Source organism: Heptranchias perlo, chromosome 9 (genome assembly GCF_035084215.1).
Source record: "Heptranchias perlo isolate sHepPer1 chromosome 9, sHepPer1.hap1, whole genome shotgun sequence".
Classification (NCBI taxonomy): domain Eukaryota; kingdom Metazoa; phylum Chordata; class Chondrichthyes; order Hexanchiformes; family Hexanchidae; genus Heptranchias; species Heptranchias perlo.
Window position 1 is genome coordinate 36,359,519 of NC_090333.1, and position 24,711 is coordinate 36,384,229.

A 24,711-nucleotide genomic window follows, 5' to 3' on the forward strand; every position below is an offset into this window, starting at 1 on the left:
AGATTCCTTGGCTGAACCACCTTCAGCTGCTTCATCAATGACCTTCCCTTCATCATAAGGTCAGAAGTGGGGATGTTCGCTGATGATTGCACAGCGTTCAGTTCCATTCACAACCCCTCAGATAATGAAGCAGTTCGTGCCTACATGCAACAAGACCGGGACAACATCCAGGCTTGGGCAGTTAAGTGGCAAGTAACATTCATGCCAGACAAGTGCCAGGCAATGACCATCTCCAACAAGAGAGTCTAACCACTTCCCCATGACATTCAACAGCATTATCATCGCTGAATCCCCCGTCAACATCCTGGGGGGAAACTAAACTGGACCAGCCACATAAATACTGTAGCTACAAGTGCAGTTCAGAGGCTGGGTATTCTGCAGCGAGTGACTCACCACCTGACTCCCCAAAGCCTTTCCACCATCTACAAGGCACAAGTCAGGAGTGTGATGGAATACTCTCCACTTGCCTGGATGAATGCAGCTCCAACAACACTCTAAGTTCAACACCATCCAGGACAAAGCAGCCCGCTTGATTGGCACCCCATCCACCACCTCAAACATTTACTCCCTCCACCACCAGCGCATTGTGGCTGCCATGTGTACCATCTACAAGATGCACTGCAAAGGCTTCTTCGACAGTACCTCCCCAAACCCATGACCTCTGCCACCTAGAAGGACAAGAGCAGCAGGCGCATGGAAACACCACCACCTGCACGTTCCCCTCGAAGTCACACACCATCCTGACTTGGAAATATATCGCCGGTCCTTCGTCATCGTTAGGTAGGGAGTTCTAGGATTTTGACCTAACAGTACTGTGGGTGAATCTTCACCACACGAACTGCAGCAGTTCAAGGCAGCAGCTCACCACCACCTTTTCAAGGACAATTAGGGATGGGCAATAAATGCTGGCCGTGCCAGCGACGCCCACATCCCACGAATGAATAAAATAAAGCCATGGTACACGATGGTGGAGGGGTTGGATGTTTGGGCTAATGGATACGGATTGCTGTGTTTTGGATGGTGTCGAACATTTTGAACGTTGCTGCAGCTGAATCCATCCAGGCAACTGGAGAGCATTCCATCACACATGTGACTTGTAGGTGGTGGCGAATCTTTGGGAAGTCAGGAAGTGAGCCACTTTCCAAACGGAAGAGAACCTTCACCACATGGACTGCAGTGGTTCAAGAAGGCGGCTCACCACCAGCTTCTCAAGGACAATTAGGGATGGGCAATAAATGCTGGCCTTGCCAGCTACGTCCACATCCCATGAACAAATAATTAAAAAAAACAAGCCTCTGACCTGCTCTAGTAGAGGTGGCATTTATGTGGCTGGTCCAGTTGAGTTTTTGGTCAATAGTGAGCCCCAGGATGTTGATGGTGGGGGATTCGGTAATGGTAATGCCATTGAATATGAAGGGGCGGTGGTTGTACTGTCTCTTGTTAGAGATGGTCGTTGCCTGGCATTTGTGTGGCACGATTATTATTTGCCATTTATCAGCCCAAGTCTGGATGTTGTCCAGGTCTTGCTGCATGCGGGCATGGACTGCTTCATTGTCTGGAGCTGAACGCTGTAATTATCAGCAAACAGCCCCACTTCTGACCTTATAAGGGTAGGTCATTGATGAAGCAGCTGAAGACAGTTGGGCCTAGGACGCTGTCCTGAGGAACTCCTGCAGCCATGTGCTGAGACTGAAATGATTGGCCGCCAATGATCACAACCATCTTCCTTTGTTAGGTATGCCTCCAGCCACTGGAGAATTTTCCCCCGATCACCAATGACATCACTTTTACCAGGGCTCCTGTCATACTTGATCGAATGCCACCTTGATGTCAAGGTCTAAAGCCAAACGATCCTGGCAGAACCCAAACTGAGCATTAGTGAGCATGTTATTCATGATCCGCTTGACTGCATCAAATATTTATATACTTTTTCCTTAAAAGTTGCAGTGATCTTTGCCTCAACTACTCCCCATGTCAAAGCATTCCATGTTCTTACAACTCTCGTGTATGGACATTTCTCCTAATCGCTCTCCTCACTTTCAAGGACCATTTTAAGTTAATGATCCTTCGTCACCAACTCCCCAACCAGGGAAAATAATCTTTTCCTATTCACTATCAAAACCCCTCATGATTGTAAAAAACCTCAAATCTCTGTGGCTTTCTCTCCTCCAGTGGAAATAATCCCAGTACAAGTCTCTCAACATAACCAGTAGTTTCTCATCTCTGGTATCATCTCGGGGAATCTATGCTGTACGTTGTCTATGGATTTTTTTGTCCTTTCTATAATGGTGAGCCCAAAACTACTCAATGTTACCTTGCTATTGCCGAGCACAAATTTATCATAAGCTCTTTCCCTTATATTCTATGCCCAGAGTTATATAGGCCAAAATGCTATTGGCCTTTCTTATAACTTATCTACTTTAGCTTGCACATTCAGGGGATTATCTATTTGGACCCCTAGTTGAATCTGTGCCTCTACACCCTTCAGCATCTTTCTGTTGAGTTTATTCTTTGTTTTTCCTCCCAAAATACATTACCTAACACCCCTTCACACTAGATTGCATCTGGCACTTGCTGCTAATCTGCTGGTGACCAATGACTAACTGTAAATTAATCTGCATGTCAATCATTTTTTTAAATTCATAAATGGGATGTGGATGTTGCTGGCAAGGCCAGCATTTATTGCCCATCCCTAAAGCCCGAGAAGGTGGTGGTGAGCCGCTTTCTTGAACCGCTGCAGTCCGTATGGTGGAAGATCTCCCACAGTGCTATTAGGTAGGGAGTTCCAGGATTTTGACCCAGCGACGACGAAGGAACGGCGATATATTTCCAAGTCAGGATGGCGTGTGACTTGGAGGGGAACATGCAGGTGGTGTTCCCATGCGTCTGTTGTCCTTGTCCTTCTAGGTGGTAGAGGTTGCGAGTTGCTGCAGTGCATCTTGTAGATGGTACACACTGCAGCCACAATGCGCTGGTGGTGAAGGGAGTGAATGTTTAGGGTGGTGGATGGGATGCCAATCAAGCAGGCTGCTTTGTCTTGGATGGTGTCAAGCTTCTTGAGTGTTGTTGGAGCTGCACTCATCCAGGCAAGTGGCAAGTATTCCATCACACTCCTGACTTGTGCCTTGTGGATGGTGGAAAGGCTTTGGGGAATCAGGTGGTGAGTCACTCGCTGCAGAATACCCAGCCTCTGACCTGCTCTTGTAGCCACAGTATTTATGTGGCTGGTCCAGTTACGTTTCTGGTCAAAGGTGACCCCCAGGATGTTGATGGTGGAGGATTCAGCGATGGCAATACTGTTGACTGTCAAGGGAAAGTGGTTAGACACTCTCTTTTTGGAGATGGTCATTGCCTGGCACGAATGTTACTTGCCACTTATCAGCCCAAGCCTGGATGTTGTCCAAGTCTTGCTGCATGCAGGCACGGACTGCTTCGTTATGAGGGACCCTGTCCATGCAATTTTTAATCACATGACCAACTTTAGAGTAGACCATTTATCATGACTACTTACTTCTAGAGTTGCTTGCAGCAAGAGTTTCCCATTCTCGTGGACAACTAAGCCAATAGGCTGTATTTCCCGACAACGTGGTAGCAGCTCAGTCTAACAGGAGATATAGAAACAAGTGAAGAACAACAAATTAAGTTCTTCAATGACATACAGGCGTTGTGAACTGATTTTAATTCTACATTATGTCGTGAGTCATCATGAACACCAGTGATTCACTCAATGTATTACTGCCATTATACATTATGCAGTAAAGGTACATATAGAAGAAAACAATGGACAATATGTCTGTGCATAGTAATTTTTAAAAGACTTAAGAGGAATATGCACAAGTATCTACATTAGAAATTAGAACATTAATCAGGAGTAGGCTCTAAGATCAAAGGGTATCCTTAGTGCAATCAGTTGCCTAGAATACACATATTTAAGACAGATAGTATCCTGTTTCAATAACAACTTTTAGTCTTGACTGTTTCCAGTACTCCAGAAACATTTCAAAATCTTCTCAAGCTTGTACCCCCATCAACAAACAAATAGCTTATAAAAATATTAAATGGTACACAGGAGATGCTTGCTGTGAAGTTGATGGTGGATTCTTTGAATACCCTCACACACTCCAACCACCCCCCCCCCCCCCCATAAGGCAGAGGTAGTCACCTCAGCAGTGTGAGTGGGTGAGGGAGAGGAAAGGATGTACACAATTGGAATCCCCGATCTAGATAAAGTAAAGGGAAAAAAAAGCCAGGGTTCCCACTCCTGATTACTATCTATTGGCACTGCATGCGTGGATAATGGATCAGATTTGGCTGTGATTACTCTCCACAGTCAAATAGCAGCTCATCATCAGAGCGCAAAGAATGACCACTTGAGCGTTGCTCATTAAAGCCTAGTTACCAAAATGAATTAAGAAGCAACAGCAGAAAATGCCTATGAGTATATATGTTCTTGGTGTTATTTTAATGTTTTTGTTGATGTGTCATCACATTACATAATATTTTAAGTTAATAGTTCATAATACTCTTCACTGATAAAGACGACAATCATAATGCATAGTAGGATGTCTTTTGTGTGATGACAATTCCAGTGAAATGGTATTATATCATATAATGACTTGGAGATATAACTGGACTAAGATTCTGAAATTAACTCATTAAAATGCAATGTTACTCTCTCCTGCACACCTAGACACAACATTCTTAACCAAATAAAGTCACAGCACAACAGGAGAAATACTTACAAAAAATGCACATGTTGCTTTCACTGTTGGGGCTTCTGGAAATTTCAAAGACATGACCCCTATGAAAAGAACAGATTCATTGTAGGTCACAGTCATCATCTCCTGCACATAGAAAGACGAGTGTGCGACATCCCCCCGGCCCAACCCAAGGGTGAAAAATGCAATCTATGAAAGCTCTCCGCTCACTGCTTCACTATCACATACAGTGATTTTGTATTTCAGGCCTATTGTGAGTACTGCTAGCTCAGGTGTGGCAGTTAAAGAGCAATGAATAAATAAAGTTTTCTTTATACTGCACGACTAATTCAATGCATCTATTCAAATGCTAGAATAGCATGCCCCAACTGTATTAGTTCTATCCCCCGCTCTCCTAGATTTTTTCCTAATCCGTTAGGCGCACAATTTCAACTGATACAGCTACAAAATAAGAGCTGCAAATTCATGGCCTGTGGAGCTGTGGATAAGCAAATGAATGACTGTATTCTGTGGCAGGTGTCAGTAATAGAAGACGTTCCCTTCTTATCCTTGTGTTAGCTTAAAAGCTGCATCTCCAGCAAACACTAGGGCTGTGGCTGTAAAGGTGGTATGATGTTGTTGCAAATGAGCAAACCAAATGCAGTATTGTGATTGTTGGTTTATGCCAGTTGATCTCTATATGGAGTTCCTAATTTGGCTGGGCTGTCTGGAAGAAGGTTTTGAAGTTAGCCATTTCTACATAGGGAGAGAGAAATATGTGCATCCTTTGCTGATGTTGCAAATTACCCAGTACTTGGTTATTAGGTAACATTCCTGCAGACCTAGGAAACTTTATCAACTTGCCTTCTCAGCTAGGGAATGGTGCATAGTATGGAGAAAATAAGAACAAGAATAATGAATATAATACCAAGACTACTGCTATATGTAGCCTCAACAGCTGGCCCATCTTAGTCAATAGCTAATGTTATTAACCTTAGTCAGTAACCCTGTATAGAATTACAGATATACATCACAATTTTCACTCTCCTTTGACAGAGAGCAGGGCCTTACCCAGTTATAAGCCCAATTGTTTTAATTTGCCAGAGCTCTTGCATTAGTTTCTGTATTAATTCAGTGCTCTTTGCACAAAACAAAACTAAAGGCAAGGTGAAAATTCCTAGATCTTTCTCAAACTAAAGGAGGAGTTTTGTTTTAAAATGATTTTCAAGAAGGGTTGACAGCTAGTCAGCTCATTAGATTATTTTATATAGGCTGAAACTAATGTCCTCAGTAACTAGGCAATGCAAAGCTACACCACCATATCAGATTGATCAACCAGAAATATTTTTCAGGATTGACAGTAGTTGCAAAGGGTAGCAAACTATGTTGATATCCAATTTACAGGTTCCAATCTCAGAGGTCTGCAATATATTGAAACAAGGGAGTCACAGACCCTCTGTGCTAACTAATTTGGAATCTGGCTCCATACATAAATGTTTGACAACCTATCATTTATTTATTCACATGGATCAAAAATGTATTTTTTTATTTTACTATCATTTATGCCTTCTGGCTAACCTGATGCTGCCTGGTATGAGGAAATAAAAAGTCTTGAAAAATTGGGTCTTTTTTTCATTACAACAATGCAGATTATGGTAGAAGTGTTTAAAATTATGAAAGAATGAGATAGGGTAGATAGAAGCTGACTGTTTCCAGTAGTTGATGGGTCTAGAATGAGGAGCTGTGGATGCCAGATTAAATGGACGCGATTTAGAACAGAGGGCAGGAGAAACTTCTTCATACAAACTTGTGAAGCTGTGAAATTCACTTCCAGAGTTAGTGATTGAGGCAGAAAATACATCAACATTCAAGATTAAATTGGATAGGTAGCTGAAGGAAAAGGTGTTGAAGGGATATGTAAATAGGGTAGGTAAATGTGATTAGAACAATTTTTTTTGCATGGAGGCTAAACGCCAACTCAGACTGGTTGAACCAAAAGGCTTGTTTCTGTGTTGTAATTTCTATATTGTCTCACTGCTGTTGTAGATTCCGACAATCCTACATATAGCTAGAAGTATGAAGTGATGCATTTTGGAAGGATGAATGAGGAGAGGCAATATAAACTAAATGGAACAATTTTAAAGAGGGTATAGGAACAGAGACCTGGAGGTTCACATACACAAATCTTTGAAGGTGCCAAGACAAGTTGATAAAGCTATTAAAGCATACGGGATCCTGGGCATTATAAATTGAGGCACAGAGTACAAAAAAAAGTTATGCTAAACCATTATAAATTACTGGTTAGGCCTCAGCTAGAGAACTGTGTCCGATTCCGGGCACCACACTTTAGAAAGGATATCAAAGCCTTATGGAGAGTGCAGAGGAGATTTACTAGAATGATACCAGGGATGAGGGACTTCAGTTATGTGGAATCACTAGAGAAGTTTAGAGCAGTGAAGGTTAAGTGGGAGATTTAATAGAGGTGTTCAAAATTATGAAGGGTTTTGATAGAGTAAATGAGAAACTGTTTCCACTGGCAGGAGGGTCAGTGACCAGAGGACACAAATTTAAGATAATTGGCAAAAGAATCAGAGGGGAGAAGAGGAGACTTTAAAAAAAAACACAGCAAGTTGCTATGCTCTGGAATGCAATGTTTGAAAGAGTGAAGGAAGCACATTCAATAGTAACTGTCAAAAGGGAATTGGATAAATACTTGAAAAAGGAAAGTTGCAGGGCTTTGGGGAAGAAGCAGGGGAGTGGGACTAATTGGATAGCTCTTTCAAGGAGCTGGCACAGGCATTATGGGCTGTACGTCCTACTTCTGTGCTGTGTGATTCTATCCATGAAGCATTCTTAATGCAGCAAGTGGTAAACAAGGCTGTAATTATCCCTAACTATGATCTTTCAATGATGCCACAGCACAGGTGGTGGTAGAAATACACAGAATTGCAAAAGATCCAATTCTTTCTTTGTATTTCCTCCTACCAGGCAGCATCCTAGTGAATCTGCACTGTATCCTTTTTAAAGCCTCAATATCCTTCCAATAGTATGGAGCCCAGTTACTGCACAGAGTACTCTGATTAAGATGTAAGGTTTTACATAGGTTCATCATTACCTCTTGGCTTTTATATTCTATACCTCTTCTGATAAAACCTAGAATTCTTATTAACCTAAGGTGTTGCCTTTAATGTCCTGTAAACTTGTAGGCCCAAGTAACACCGAACCTACTTCCATTCAGAGTATAATTATTGCTGTTATTCTTTTTAAATCAAAATGCCTCACCTCACACCTACTGACACTGAATTCCATCTGCTACTTTTTAGCCCATTTCCCTCATCTTATCAATGGCTCTTTGCAGCTTCCTTAGTCTTCTAAAGAATTAACTCTTATTTTGGTATTGTCTGCAAATTTAGACACCACTACCTCTAGACCTAGATCCAAATCTTTGTTACACAGTGAACAGAAGTGGCCCCACAGAACTGAACCCTGTGGGACATCACTATCCACTTCCAACCACTCTGAAAAATTGCCGTTAACTCCTACTTTCTGTTTTCTTTCTTCTAACAGGTTTTTAATCCAGTTTGCTATTCTCCTCCTAATTTTCTCTAATAATCTCCCACGTGGTACATTGTCGAAGGTTTTTCTAAAGATCATGTACACCACATCCACTGTATCCTGCCCATCTATCATGTCTGCTACTTCCTCAAACAATTCTGAGGTTTTTCAAGCACGATGATCCCTTTTGAAATGAGAGTTGGCTATTTTCTCTTTAAATAGATACACGTAATTTCATCCCTAAAAAAAGACTAAAAATTTTCCCTACCGTAGATGTTAAGCTAACATGCCTGTAATTACCACTAGCAAAGACTAGCAGCTTTAGGAAGAGAAAGGAAAAAAAAGAAAAAGATATTTTGGCAAGTTATAGGAAAATGGCAGCTTTTGCTAATATGAAGAAAATTAATCAAAGTTGATTTTACAAGAAAGGAGCAAATCATTCTTGATCTTGCATTTCAGCTTTTCTTACTTTTTTTAAACTTTAAAATCACAGGATACCAAATTGGTGGATAGGTACAGATTATATTAAATTTACACACAGAATCATAGAATGATACAGCACAGAAAGAGGCCAATCGGCCCATCGTGCCTGTGCCGGCTCTTTGAAAAAGATATCCAATTAGTCCCATTCCCCTGCTCTTTCCCCATAGCCCTGCAATTTTTTCCCCTTCCAGTATTTATCCAATTCCCATTTGAAAGTTATTATTGAATCTGCTTCCACCACCCTTTCAGGCAGTGCATTCCAGATCATAACTCGCTGCGTAAAAAAAATTCTCTTCATCTCTGCTCTGGTTCTTTTGCCAATTACCTTAAATCTGCGTCCTTTGGTTAATAACCCTTCTGCCAGTGGAAACAGTTTCTCCTTATTTACTCTATCAAAACCCTTCCTGATTTTGAACACATCTTAAATCTCCCCTTATCCTTCTCTGATCTAAGGTGAATAACCCCAGCTTCTCTAGTCTCGCCACAAAGTCCCACATTCCTGATACCATTCTAATAAATCTCCTCTGCACCCTCTCTAAGACCATAACATCCTTCCTAAAGCGTGGTGCCCAGAATTGGACACAGTACTCCAGCTGAGGCCTAACCTGTGATTTATAACGGTTTAGCATAACTTCCTTGCTTTTGTACTCTATGCCTCTGTTTATAAAGCCAATGATACCATATGTGTTTTTTTTTTTAAAAACAGCCGTCTCAACTTGGAGATGATTGAAAAGCTGTGATGACTGGAAAGCTTTGTCCACTGATGAGCACAAAGCTCAAAGAACATGGTTAGGAGTGCAGCAGGGAAAATATAATTAGAAGACAGCAAGATGTCAACACTATAGAAATGGAAAGAGCTGTTCCAAATTTGGTGAAGACCATTAAAACTATTAAATGCACTGCACAGTCCCTTTAAAGTTCGCATTTTTGTTAAACCATTTTATTTGACCTTCTCTAAATTTATGAAATGCTCCGCCACAATTTGCAGCACTCATTAGATTTGAGACCCACAGTACAATACAGAAATCAAAAGGTTAAAGACTAGCTGTGAATCCAAACATGTTAGATACTTCTATTACTTACCACATTGAAACAATGCCTTCACATCACAGTTCTCTGCTAAAAACAAATCTGGCTTCCTTTTGAGAGCCTAGGAATCAGATACAAAGCTCTGTTAAAAAGTTCACAAATGTCTAACTCCAGTTTATTACTGAGACCATCCTTCACCTGCTGCCTCAATCTTCATACAGGTGGTCTGGTGGTGTACCAGAGTGCTATGCTATAGAATGGCAGAGTGATAACTATGTGGGATTTCTGTCTGTGATTCCCCAGGTGGCATGTTCTCCATTAGAGAGAGTCATTTCTGAAGGGGGAGGGAGCAAAATATTTGTTTAAGATAGGGACAGTGCATGGTGCAAGGCGGGACGTAAAAAAGAAAAATCAGAAATCCTTTTCCCCCCCAAAATAAAAATTAAAAGGGGCAGAATAGATTTTGAAATAGTTTTATGTGAACTGTTCCATAATGCAAATTAAAAAAAGGTATTTTAAGTATAAATGGAAATACATCACAGATCACCAATGTCTGAAAAGTATTGTGGATGGAACAATCCCCAGGCTCATTACATAACATGAATAAATTATGGTCAGGCACAGGTGAATATGTGCACAAGCAAGAAATAGCATTGTTCTGAAAATACCAGTAACATTTATTGACTAATCAGTTTGTCAAAGTTATATTTGTAGTCTTCATAATCCTTCACATGTTCAAGAGCATTGCTTATCCGAAGGACGCGTAATTAAATCACAGGTGTGCAGTGAACTCAACCGAACCAGTACCACTGTCCACGCAGTTGTAAGATTAGTTTAGCTGCACAAAGTTATAAACCAATTCAGTTTAGATCTCGTCCACAACATCCTTTCTAAAAGTCCCTCACGACCCTCTAGCTACTTGGCACATGCTTAAACTCCATCTGGCTACAAAAATACTAACAGCACAAAACATTATGAAGACACATCAATCCTTGGCATGAAGTTCATAAAGTGGTCTGACTGCTGATGCAATACACCTTTCTTTACTACTGTACAGAAGGCACAGCTTTCTGTCAGTGAAAAACAGCGTTCAAAACTACTGTCAGTGCCGACTGGGGCTCACCCATAAAATAGCTTCAAGTTCAATGTGATTCAACATGCCTTAAGAACCTTGAATTAACCTACAATGCATCTCTGTAAGCTTGTAAAAAAAAAGCTGATTTCAGGTTTAATATAATTAAACGAAAAAAAGAAAGTGAATGAAATAAGAAACAAAAACACACCTGTGCCAGGAGTTGCATAAATGAATCAACAATATCAGGATGATCCCTGGGTCCTAAAATATAATAAGATGTAACTTAAGAAATAAAATACAAACAGCAAATCAATATTCTTATTGTCTCATGAACTCTACATAACAGTTACAGTGAGGGGATACAATGAACAGCTTAAAGCAGTTAAAGAAAAGAATGTACAGAAATATGAAACTTCAGAACCTAAAAGAAATAAACTGCAAAGAAGATTGAAACCCAGGTGTAGAGATAACAGATTAAAAAAATGTGCTTTTTGTTAAAATCTTGAACCCAAAACAATGCTCAGAGAACTGGAAACTTACAGAAATTCTAATTGACTACCATTAACCATTTTTTGATTTTCTTTCCCATAAAAAGGAAAAGTTGGCATTTCCAATAGCTAAAATGTATCAGTTGGGATCTCTGACCTGATGTGTTTTTTCCATATGTAGGATCTGGACTATTGAAAATAGCATGTGTTACAAAAACACATTTTTGCAGATTTGGAACAGACTGCACAATTCATGGAAGCCTCAAAAGGTTATAATTTCAATTTATGTCAGTAGGTCCCTGATCTAGTGTAAATAAAATCTAAAACTCCCAACGCAAATTATTTTTTGAAATGATACTTCAACTATGTACTCGTCTCCATTTTCTACTTCCAATCATCTCTAGATGAAGTCCAAATCATGCAGCTGTCATTGTCACACAGCATTTCTGCAAGACTCAGTCATGCAAATAGAAGTCTTTACAGTTAAATCGTAGGATTCATAATAATAATGCTCACTAGTGCAGAACTTTGCATCTTAATTCTGCTTGTACAAGTGACTCCACCGCAAGTCACCATATCAAGAATAGAATATTGTAAGTACAAGAGTATACCCTTTTATTCCACTAACAACTTATAATGACCAAGCAGCATTCTATGCATGAATTTTTTTTTAAACCTAATTTAGCTATAAGATATTGTTTTGTGCACTTGTACCATAGGGTTCTTTAAGTCCTGCAGCAGTAAATTTCTTGTGGAAACCGTATCATTACTGTTGCCAGGGCAAAAGTTTACCAGTTAGGTGAAGAATTGAAGCCTTAGATAAGGGATACAATAGCAGTACTTCTGGGCAAATAAAATAAAGGGATGTGGACCAAGCAAGCTGGGAGACAGATACAGTAGCCTAAGCGAAGAAAAATGGCGTTAACAGTTTTTGATGGGGATATGGTAGGCAAAGTAAAGAATTAATGATACGTGGAATGTGACAGCAGGAGAAATGAGGGAATGTGATAAATGTAGCCTCAGAAAAGCAAAATAAGAAAATATTGTGGTATCAGCAGCAAGCTTGGAGGGATGCAACAAGATATGTGAAGGAAACCAAAGATGTGGCAACAAATGAATGGATCAACAGCAGAGGAAGGAAAGTTTGAAAAGGAGCAATGTAACACATGGAATGCTTAGTAAAAGTGTATTAGAAATAGTCATTGTTTGGGAAAAAAAATCAAACCCATCTTATTTCAGCTGCCACCAAAAACTCTATCTTTGCTCCCGACTCCATTCCACTCCACAGCTGTTCAATCATGTTGAACCAGCGATTAAATCAGTTGCTGCACAACTGCAGTGTCCTGTTTGATCTACAGCTGAGCTTCAAATGTTATATTCTATCCATCACCAAGACTACATGCTCCCATCTCCGCAACATTTGCCCTCACCTTAGTCTTTACACTGCATAGTGGTTTGATATGAATTAGTGGCTTGCTAGGCACTTTAGAGGGCAGTTAAGAGTCAAACACATTGTGGTGGGACAGGAGTTACGTATAGGCCAGATTGGGAAGGACATTAGTGAACCAGTTGGATTTTTACCACAACCTGACATCTTCAAGGTCACTTTTACGGATACCAGATTTTTAAGACTGAAATCAAATTCTCAAACTACTATGGCAGGATTTGAACACATGTTCTCTGGATTATTAGTCTAAGACTCTAGATTACTAGTCCAGTCACAGAACCACACTACCATACCCCTTATACGACGAAATAGGGCCTCAATTCCACATCCTTATATTCAATATGCTGCTAAATGACAGGACCACAAAGGAAATCCACCTCTGCCTCTAATGGATTGGGAGGAGGTTTAAAATAATGCAGCTACTGCAATGTGTCAGAAGCATCATGTCAGAAACAAGTAAATGTATTTTTAAAAAGTGAAATATGAGTTTCCTCAATGGCTAAACATGCAAAACCACCGTCTAGTGCAGTAGTAAGCCAGAAAGTCCCAAATTCAATTCTTGATCTGTGCTGAATTAACTGGTTTTAGCAAGGGTGGTGATTTGAGTGTTACAATTGCTCTCAGTGCCTCTGAGGCTGGTCAAGAAGCTTGCTAACATTCACTGTTTAGTTTAAGAAACTAAGAACAACCATTTTTAAATTCTGGGGTTGCAGGAAGGTAATTGACTGCTCTGCCACTCACCATCGCAATGCTGGATGCCAGTAATTTACTGGCAAGCCCTGCATCCAGTGTTGCTATGGTGGTATGAAGGCGCACAAGTTACATGACTCTTTCCTGTTGTTATTGTGTCATTTGAATAGGCCCACCCTTACTTGCGCATATTATTCAGGTTGCTGTCAATTCTGGAAGTGATAGTGACTGGTGAGGAGCCAGCTGAATAGTTCCCCATCTGATTTTCCACCACCAACTACCCAAAGTCAGATGGATCACAGTGGAAGATCAGCCCTGGAACCTCTAGTACCTTAAAAAGGCCGGGGGGGGGGGGGGGTGGGGGTGGGGAGGGAAGTGAAACAAAATCTCACCATGAGTTAAAGCGTTTAACCCTCAAAAGTGACGCTATCCAACAAAGAAAAACCTGTTTTCCACATTCACCACCAGATAGTGCAACAATTATACATAGACACTTGTAAAGCACCAACTAACAGGCAACTTTTACAACTGTATCAGCAGAAATTGGGAACATTTCACCAATCTGTGATACATACCCAAACATACCATCAAACCAGGCAGATTGGCATTTCAGGGAAGCAGGCAGCCTCCACTGAACTCTAGCTGCTAAGTGGGAGAAGAATGTGAACAGGGTACATCTGCTTGGCTCTAGGAGAGGAAACCTTTCAACTAATGGTTACTTTTAAAGGTTATAGTCAACTCAAAATGTGTGTTTTAGCTTCCATGATGAAGGTGGTTATTCCTGCCAAGTCCACCCATTTCCCTGCATTCAACTGTGAAGGGACTGCAATCCACAATATTCTTAGATCCGTCAGTGCAGAAATGACATATCACATTGAAAACATGGACACAATATTTGGGCAAGATGATACTAAATAGTTGTGCATAAATTAAAAACAGTAATTTGATTGTGGGGTTTGATGCCCTGAGGTTGAATTGCTGTTTTTTAAACTCACTGATAGCCATCTAGTGGTATTTAGAATTTGAAAGAGGATCACAAATTACTAATATATGATGATGATGCAGAAATGGTCAGTATTCTTAGATTTGCGCAACACTTCTGCATGCCGAAGAACCGGACGAGATGTGACCTTTGGTCACTATTACACCAGCTTATTTTGAATAGCAAGCTTCAGAAAAATTTGTTATCCACTAAAATTAAAATCTAACTGCATGTGATAACCTCATCCATTGCCAGGCAATTTACAGTATTTCACATTTTTTTGATAAATCAGATCTGTTTTGATAATGTGAACTTCATTTCCCTTTACGATGTGAAAGCCTTCATGTGTGCTGCAATAATTTTTCATGCCAGTATTCTAATCCTTAATTTCTTCTTTTTAACATATGATCAGTTGTTACAGAATGCTGATTAGCTGAGCAGTGTTCAGGATTCAGGTTCATTTCCAGTGAATGCACACCGTTACCCTGGCAACAGATTTTCTTAGCAACAGGAAATTATATCCAAACATTGTATTCTTTTTCAACTAGTAACTCAAGCAACTATATGCTCTGCACCACCCCACCAAATAACTTGCATTTATATAATTACTTTAGAAGAAATGTTCCAAGGCACTTTCTGAATGGAAACAGACAGGGAAACAGACGTTGAATCATGATGGGAAAGATTAAGGGTGGCCGTGTTTTTGGCAAGACTTTTAACGAAAGGAAGGGGTGAATGGCTTTATGAAAGGAGTTCCAGAGAGTAAGGTCAAGGCAGCAGAAGGTTCTGCCATTAATGGCGCAGGGAGGAGATGGACGATGTTATAGTTGGAAGTAGGTAGTCTTTGTGATGCAGAGGATATGGGGTTGGTTTTCCCAATTGGAGGAAATTGCCGCTCATCCAGGACTTGACAACACAGAGGCAGTGGAGGGGTAGAGGGGTGGTGGTGGGTATCGTCAGGGTACATGTGGATCCTAATGTTCTGTCTTCAGATAATGTCTCTGAGGGGCAGCATGTAGATGAGAAATAGGAGGGGGCCAAGGACAGATCCTTGTGCTGGTGCAGGGGTGGGAAGAGAAGCCATTGTAGGAGATGCTCTGGCTAAGAATAGATAGGCAAGAGTGGAACCAGGTGTAGGCAGTCCCACTCAGCTGCACAACGGAAGAAAGGCGTTGGGAGAAGGGCAGCGTGGTCAACTGTGTCAAAGGCTACAGACAGGTTGAGAAGGATGAGGAGGGAAAGTGCACGATGATCATAGTCATTTGTGACTTTGATTAGTGCTGTGGCAAGAGTGGAAACCTGATTGGAGAGGTTCAAACATGGAGTTGCGGGAAAGATGGGCACGGATTTGAGGGGCGACAACACGTTTAAGGACTTGAGGGGAAAGGGAGGTTGGAGATGGGGCAGTAGTTTACAAGGACAGAGGGGTCAAGGGTTTTTTTTTTTTTTTGAGGAGGGGCGTGATGACAACAGATTTGAAAGAGAGGGGGACAGTACCCGAAGAGAGGAAACAATTCATAATATCAGCTAGCATGGGGGCCAGGAAGGGAAGCTGGTTGATCAGCAGTTTAGTAGGAATAGGGTCGAGCAAGCAGGAGGTAGGTCTCATGGACAAGATGAGCTCAGACAGGGCATGAGGGGAGAACATCAGTGCAATGCCAGTTCAAAGACTATTTTATTGATTAAAATCACAAAGGTGCTCTGCTGTAAGCATCCTTTAATTGACTAATAGGCTAATTTTCTACCAATGTCACCTTATTAACTCCCACAACCACACAGTGTTCTTTTTATTAATTATGCTGTTTATTCACTGTCGTGAAGGACAATTACAATAATGTCTGTCTGGAAGGCCGACAAGCTAGTTTGCAAGGTCATTTACTATGTTAATTTCAGTAAACTGGTTTGCACCCCCTGCTTTTTACCTCATTCATTCTATCAGTCAATGTCATTCACGATCAGAACTTGAACAGCAGCCATTTAAATTATAGCGATGCACATCAATATCTGCAGCATTCAAGTGAATGGATAAACCAGCTAATGACAATGGGCTTAAAATTACAGCCAATGCAGTATTACTAATCGTTCAATGCCCCAGAATCCTTCATCTTACTCCAATGTACTTGATTAAGTTTAGAGTTTGTTCACTCAAATAATTCATCATTTTCCACAGCGTCCTTGGGTAAAAAGCCCACAGAATAGGTACATGCTGCAGTTTATAAAATAATTTAACATTAACTTCCAAAATAAATGGCTCTGCATTTCCACATTTTACAATGGAAGTATGCACTTTTCCCTCTTGAAACGTAACATCTGTTTCAATTCTACATTCACACCCATGACAAAATTTTGTTTGGACTCAATAAAATGTTGTCTAGGTCTTGGGCACAAAGAATGTCTGTCAATCTTCAGTTTAGCAATTGCTGATCACCATTAGAAGGTGGTGTATACAGGGATTTTGAGGAAGGAAATGTTGACTTGTGTTCTTTCAACAGATGCTGCCTGACCTGCCTCAGTCTCCAGCATTTTCTGTTTTTGTAGTATACATTTTCTGGCTTTGACGTACATATTTACAAGTGGTGCTAATCCTTTATTCTCTTTTACTGCCTGAATTTTTCAAATGATAGGAGTTTGGTTCAGTCAGTACATCACAATATCTTGGAAACATTTAAGATTTAGTAATATATGAACTACATCTCCAGCGTAAACAGAGCACAGGTCTGTAAAATCTGTCACAGTCATACTCTTTCTACAAACCAAATCAGTGGAATTGAGATCGATATTTAGGGTTTCTGAGTTTGGGTTTAACCATTAAAACCAGAAAGATCCTATCAAATGTAGGTGTTTTTACACACCATCTCCTTAGAACCAATCTCACCTACCTACACATGTGGACAATAGCCTCAGAACCACTCTCGCCTACCTATACATGTGCCCCCTCTTGGAGCCACTTTTGACTTTGCCTTGCTTTGGATTGAATCCTCTCTTGCACTAGTGCAAGCATCTGCAATTGCCACCAGAGTAGGTACAAGGAACATTTTGAAGTGCTGATTTTATCTTTCCTTTTGTTTTAAAAAAAACAGGAAAAACAGAATTTCAGGAAGCCAACAAAAGGCTAAAAATAAACACCAAATCTAGAGAAAAACAGTGAAAACCAGAAGCCCTCAATAACTCATTCTCTAAAGACTAGTGAGTTTGACATCCATTCTGGGTAAAGTTATTGAAACCCATTTTGAAGATAAAGATCATAGAGCACCTGGATAGAAATAAAATCATAAAGGAAAGCCAATATGGGTTCATGAGGGGAGGTTTTGCCAATCTAATTTACTGGTTTACTTTGAGGATGTGACAAAGGAGCTTGATAAAGATAAAGATAACGCAGAGGATGTGGTGTCTCTCAGGGATCTCTTGTTTAACTGATTTGGAGCTAGGGGTCACAGCACAGTGGCTAAATTTGCAGATGATACAAAGCTAATGAAGGTGGTAGACTGCAAAGCTAAACAGGATACACTACAGAAGGATTTGAATATAAATTTGGAATTGGGCAGACAGATGGCAGAAGAAATTCAATGTAGAAAAATGCTTCACATGGGGGCAATCCAGGAAGGGTCTTTTACTTAACTGGAAAGAAAATGTGTATGGAAAAAGAGATTTGCGGGTCCTGGTTGACAATAAAATGACGATATTGCAACAATGCGCGGTGGCAGTGAGCAACACAAATCAGATGGTGGGATGTATTAAAAGGTCAATATGGAGTAGAAATAATGGGGTAATCCTGCCACTTTTATAAATCATTGGTGCGATTACACTTAGAATACTGTGTACAGTTCTGATTGCTGCAGTTCAAAAAGGATATTGTAGCTATTGAGAGAATATAAAAAGGGGGTAACCAGAATGATTGAACAGAGGGAGGGATTGGCTTATTAACAGCAATTACATAAATTGGGCATGTTCTCATTGGAAAGAGAAGGTTGAGAAGTGATATGATTGATGTTTTTGGATTCTAAAAAGGGACTAATGTAGACCATGACAAGCTGCTTCATTTTGTCCAGAACACAGAACCAGAAGACATGGCCTGCACTTGAAGGGGGGTACATTCAGAACTAATCTGTGGAAACATTTCAGTAAGTGAGCAATAAATCTATGGAACAAGTTCCCCAGGGAGACAGTGGAAGCAGAAAATGTTGATTTGTTTAAATTAGATAGATTTCTTTTAGAAAATAATGATTTTGAGTACAGTATATGAATCATTTGAGACATGAAATAAGGTAAGTGTAGCATGCTTGGGAGAATCAGGAGATTTTGGACCTATGGTTTCCAAAGCTTTCCACCAGTGGTGGGTTTACCTCACCTCATGTTTGGGTATGTTGTAGATTAATTGATACAAGATTGATTGCCATGATTAGTCAACAACTCCATTATTGTATCATGCGACTACCAGGATGGTGGAAGGTGAACTAGATGGTCAGTTGTCTTTTTTTGTCTAGCAATTCCTATGTTCCTATGAAAATCATGTTGACACACTAAGCCAAAGATAAAGTATAAAGAAGAAAACTGAATTACTTTACAGCCAGGGTGTTTCAGTCCAACAATGAAAATGTGCCAGAAAGACAGTTTCCCCAATAATGTCATCAGCGATTAACAAAAGCGTAAACAGAAACAGAAACAAACAATATCAATTCTTCATTACCAATTAATTTTTTTAAGGTTATGGTACTTGTTTTTTTTAAAAAAAACAGAACCCTTTCAAGCCTAAAAAATGAGCTAAATTTCCAACATATCTTAACCCTCTTTATGATCGTCTGATTTGAATATTTATATTGTACAAGCTAAAGTGACCATAGAATGCCATTAAGACTAAAACAACTCCTAAATATTAGAATCTGTAAATCAGTTGTTTTCCTTACACTTATTTACTATTCCATCATCTGTTCTCTTTCCAGACTATTCCCCATCATAGAATCATAGAAAGGTTACAGTGCAGAAGGAGGCCATTCAGCCCATCGAGTCCAGGCCGGTTCTATGCACGAGCAATCCAGCTAGTCCCACTCCCCCACCCTATCCCCGCAGCCCCGCACATTTTTCGTTTCAAGTAACTGTCCAGTTCCCTTTTGAAGGCCACGATTAAATCTACCTCCACCACTCCCTCGGGCGGTGCATTCCAGATCCCAACCACTCGCTGTTTAAAAAAAGTTTTTCCTCATGTCACCTTTGGTTCTTTTGCCAATCACCTTAAATCTATGCCCTCTGGTTCTTGACCCTTCTGCCAATGGGAACAGTTTCTCTCTATCTACTCCGTCTAGACCCTTCATGATTTTGAATACCTCTATCAAATCTCCTTGCACCTTCTCTACTCCAAGGAGAGCAATCCCAGCTTCTTCAGTCGATCCACGTAATTTAAATCAATCATCCTTGGAATCATTCTAGTAAATCTCCTCTTCACCCTCTCTACAGCCTTCACATCCTTTCTAAAGTGCGGTGCCCAGAACTGGACACAATACTCCAGAGTTGTGGCTGAACCAGTGTTTTATAAAGGTTTATCATGACTTCCTTGCTTTTGTACTCTATGCCTGTATTTATAAAACCCAGGACCTCTCATGCTTTTTTAACTGCTTTCTCGACCTGCCCTGCCACCTTCAACAATTTGTGCACATATACCCCCAGATCCCTCTGTTTCTCTACCCCTTTTAGAATTGTGCCCTCTAGTTTATATTGCCTCTTCTTATTTTTCCTACCGAAATGCATCACCTCGCATTTTTCCGTGTTAAACTTCATCTGCTACGTGTCCACCCATACCACCAGAGAGTGTCTATATCCTCTTGAAGTCTTTCACTATCCTCCTCACTGTTTACTACCCTTCCAAGTTTTGTGTCATCTGCAAATTTTGAAATTGTGCCCTGTACTCCCAACTCCATGTCATTAATATATATCAAGAAAAGCAGTGGTCCCAGGGGGGACCCCTGGGGGACATCACTGCACACCTCCCTCTAGTCCTAAAAACAACCATTCACCACTACTCTCCGTTCCCTGTCATTTAGCCAATTCTATATCCATGTTGCTATTGCCCCCTTTATTCCATGGGCCGCAATCTTTATAGCAAGCCTACCATGTGGTACTTTATCAAACGCCTTTTGAAAATCCATATACACATCAACTGCATTGCCCTCATCTACCTTCTCTGTTACCTCATCAAAAAACTCTATCAAGTTCATTAAACAAGATTTGCCTTTGCTGTGCTGGCTTTCCCTAATCAATTCACACTCGTCCAAGTGACTGCTAATTCTGCCCTGGATTATCGTTTCCAAAAGTTTCCCCACCACCGAGGTTAAACTGACAGGCCTGTAGTTGCTGGGTTTATCTTTACACCCTTTTTTGAACAAGGGTGTAACATTTGCAATTCTCCAGTCCTCTGGCACCACCCTCAGATCTAATTCTAATATCAATTTCACTTTTTCCATTTTCACTCCCATCTTTCCAATTATCCGTTCAATTGAAAATTCTCTTTTAATGTTCATCTCATTCCATTTGAAATTAAATTTTTTTTGAAGGGGCATAATCTTAATTTTTCACTCTTAGGCAGCCCGCTTCACAACCTGTGCTGATGGCAAATCAGTAGAACAGGGGTGCATAATCTTACCATATAGTGTGACTCACCCTAATTGTCCTGAAAGGAAGCTGCTCGCTTCCACACACTTCAACCCTTCTTCCCATGCGTACATGCACACAAATTACAAATTCATCATATGGGGAAAATGCAGACAGTGTAAATCTATTTCTCCTCTTATCCACATTCTGTTGTCTATTAGCAAAGATTATTGGAGATCTATGGTCACAAATTAGGGTCATAGCACATGGCTAATACAGGTGAGTTTCCAGCAGCCAGACATTTTATTTTCTGCATCAAATAGATAAAGCAGTCACTTTTCATCGTTAATCAGATGTTGAGAGTTTTTATTTCTTTGATGCTGGCAGGAATGCAGGGCTGTGCAAAACTCACTGAGTATCATCGGAACCAGGAAACCCATACTGGAAAACCACTAGCTTGATCACTATGGTTCACACATAAATACAAAGAGAGATTTGGCAGGATACATTATGATTCCCAAATGATCCACATTTAAAAGTATGGTCACCTACCTTGTTGGAAAATGGAGAGGGTCACAGACGTAACAAGAAGGAACAGAGCCTTTACTGGGATAAAATGAGTTGGGTCATTGGCAAATATGTGCACCAGCTGAAAAAGACAATAACCCAAATATATATGTTACATTTATAGGTAGAGTCACATTGACAAAATAGAAAAAAGGAGGAAGACAGACAAATTCCATGAGAACCATCACCAACCTCAAAGTGAAAGAACATTGCAGCACCACAGTGGAGAAATGACTTTGTGAATATCAGTCTGGAGCAAGTCCAGCTCCTTATGTTATCTGGGTTAGAATAGGATGGATGGCATCAACAGAAAGTGCCCATTTTCCAGATATCTACATGACCGCAGCTGTACTTGAGGTGTGGGTTTAGGACAAGCATGGCGTCATTTTTCAGCTTCCAGCATATTCCATAGGGGAAATGAATCCAAGAATCCTTGTTATATCATGTTTTGGGATTTTTTTGAGCATTATTCCACAAAATATTTGGAACAAAAAGTTACTTTTAAACATTGGATTTTTAAAAGCAAAGTGCATCATCTCAGTGCAACGTGGTTAAAATGTTAATGAGTTATGCACTGATATTATTTACAGTCTATGGAGAAACAATAAGCAATGCTTCAGCTTGTCTTGGCAATTGATAAACACCTCATGCCCAACTATGTTGGAAAGTCTTTCTAGCTGTAAAAATAGGGTGATAAAAAACACAGAAAAACACAGGCAGCCATTCCAGTCCAGGAAAGGCAGCAATGTCAGTCAGGTTTTAAGCAGAAAGCAGCAAGGGCAAGTTTTGACCAGGCTCAAAGCAGGAGGGTAGCTGAGAGTTATTTTAAATCGAGGAAGACAACTCACTGATGTGGCAAAGCATAGTGTGTTCATTATTTTGTACTATTACACAAAGAGGAGCTGTGCTGTTTGAATTAAGTGAATCCCTTCAGAATCTGTATGTTTACTCACTGTGAAATAGAGCAGCTTAAATGATTTGTATCTGGCCTCATCTAACCAAGTGTTTTCTCAGTCTGCCTTCAAAGAGATTAAAGAAGCACATGCACAAAAGACACAAACATCTGGTTCAGATCACAAGGAGATTCTAATGTTACTCCCCCGAGTTCACAATCATATAGTTAGATATTGGGCAGTATGGGCACCCCCCCAAACACAAGATGCTCAGCCCAGTTATGGGATGGTTAATGCCTCTGCTCCCAAGAAAATATCTAAAGCAAGACCCTAAACTTGTAACAGTCCTATTCCTCAGTGTCAATGTCACACTACAACATTAGATGCATGGGGACAGTTTTCACCCGGAAGATAGGAGATAAATGGCAGGAGCACAATACAACTTTCTAAAGATATGCCACTTCATTCCTAGGAAATATACACAAGTGTTTTTTTTTGTAATGTTGCTACAATATTGCACATATAGAGTTATGTTTTGAAGAAACTGAACTGACAAAACATTAAAATAGATTTGTTATGTCAACAACAATTTGAGTAGTGAAACTTAGTTTTGCTTTGAAATCGCTGTCTATGGAACACTTAAAATGCACGTCAAGGGAGTTTTCAATTAAATCCTTTACGCAATAATGTGAATCTTTCTTTCTCTCCATTCCTCGAGGTACAAAATGACTCACAGATTCAAATGTTATTAACTCCCCTTCCCTTAAAAGTGCATTTAGAGGTAGAGGTAAACTTGCAATTTTTATAAAATGCACAGAATTCTCTTTCATTCTAACCCCTTGTCTCCCTGTCTTTCTGCACGGCTCTTTCCCCTTTCCCTCTGCTTCCATGCCTCGGACTTCATTCTCTTTCCACAAGTCTTTCCTTTCCTCTATTTGGAATAGCTCCCAATCTCTATGTTTGACATACATTACTTCATTGATTTACTCTAGTGGTTTCTTATACCATACTGAAGTAGACCATACAAACATCATACAAGAATGAGAAAACAACATTGGTCAATCAAGTCCATCTGACCCAGATATGGTGCAGCCATCATTCACTAACCCTCCTAATTACACAACCTCTTCCTGGAAACACGCAATGAAAATTCCAATCCTCTCCCTCCCCCCATTGATGTCAATTCATCTCTGACTACCCAAGGTAATCAAGTAAAGTTCTAGGAGACTGTGGTAACCCATAGATCCTTCTGATCCTAGCTAACCCTCAATAACTGGAAATATCTTCCTCTCAGGAACACATCCATCTCCCTTTTGAAAGGCTGCAGGGAATCCATACGAACCACATGCTTCAATAATCTGTTCCACTGGCATTGACTTTCTGAAAAGAAATACCTCCCAACATCTAACCTAACCCTTTGTCTAAGAATTTTATATGCATGCCCTCAAGTCCTATCTTCCCTGTCCATCTCAAATAACCAATGCAACTGGAGAGAATCTAATCCATTGATCATTTTAAAAACCTCCCTCCTTAAGCCGGCGTTTTTCTGAAAAAAAGACACCTATCCAGAATGAGTCAGTCACTCTCTTCTATACCTTGTCCGGTGTCTTGATATCACCATTTGTAGGGAGCAAAACTGGAGACAATACTCTAAGTTTGCCATACCAAAGTCTAAGTACAATGTTCTTAGTTTTACATTGTATTGTCTAAGCAATACAACCTAAAACCTTATTTGCCTTCCTAATGGCCATGTCACACTATTTGTGGACTTTTACAATTTACCAACTATGTCTCCCAGGTCCTTTTGATCTGTAGCCTTTGGCTCATATTCATGCATGGTATAAACATGACTTGAGTTTCCAAAACCCAAATGCAGAAGAGCACATTTATCCACATTGAAAGGCATCTGCCACATTTACCCAATTTTTTTTTAATGTACATGTGCAAATGTAATCTATAGAGCTATATACTTGGCTGGTTGAAAACTAATATGGCTGCTGAAAAAGTTTGAGAATAATTTGACTGATTTGATTGGTTGGTTTTGTGATGCATGGTAGCTTTTATTACCTGTTTAGTAAATGGAAGTGGCTTTTGGTCAGTTCACATTTAGTTAATGGGATTGTTGAGTCCATCAGCAGACAGTAATATTTGAAGCCAATCACAACTTTTTGCCCTATGGAAACTTTGAGATGTGTTTGAGATTTGAGATTCAAAAGCCACACA

The 24,711-nt window shown here is 40.2% G+C and overlaps 1 protein-coding gene and 1 long non-coding RNA gene across 3 annotated transcripts in view; one reads left to right on the forward strand and one right to left on the reverse strand.

The window, feature by feature from the left end:
• LOC137325280 (uncharacterized) overlaps positions 1-24,711 on the forward strand; it is a 173,016-nt gene that overhangs the window by 34,894 nt on the left and 113,411 nt on the right. The gene's annotated exons all lie outside the window — the stretch shown is intronic.
• Positions 1-24,711, reverse strand: part of LOC137325278 (importin-13-like) — a 139,306-nt gene that overhangs the window by 7,492 nt on the left and 107,103 nt on the right. For both annotated transcript variants that reach the window (XM_067990179.1, XM_067990178.1), the window contains 5 exons: positions 21,581-21,677; positions 11,048-11,100; positions 9,819-9,885; positions 4,743-4,801; positions 3,512-3,601 (listed from right to left, as the gene is read on the reverse strand). In XM_067990179.1, the coding sequence (XP_067846280.1) occupies positions 3,512-3,601; positions 4,743-4,801; positions 9,819-9,885; positions 11,048-11,100; positions 21,581-21,677 (366 nt within the window). The remainder of the gene's footprint in view (positions 1-3,511; positions 3,602-4,742; positions 4,802-9,818; positions 9,886-11,047; positions 11,101-21,580; positions 21,678-24,711) is intronic.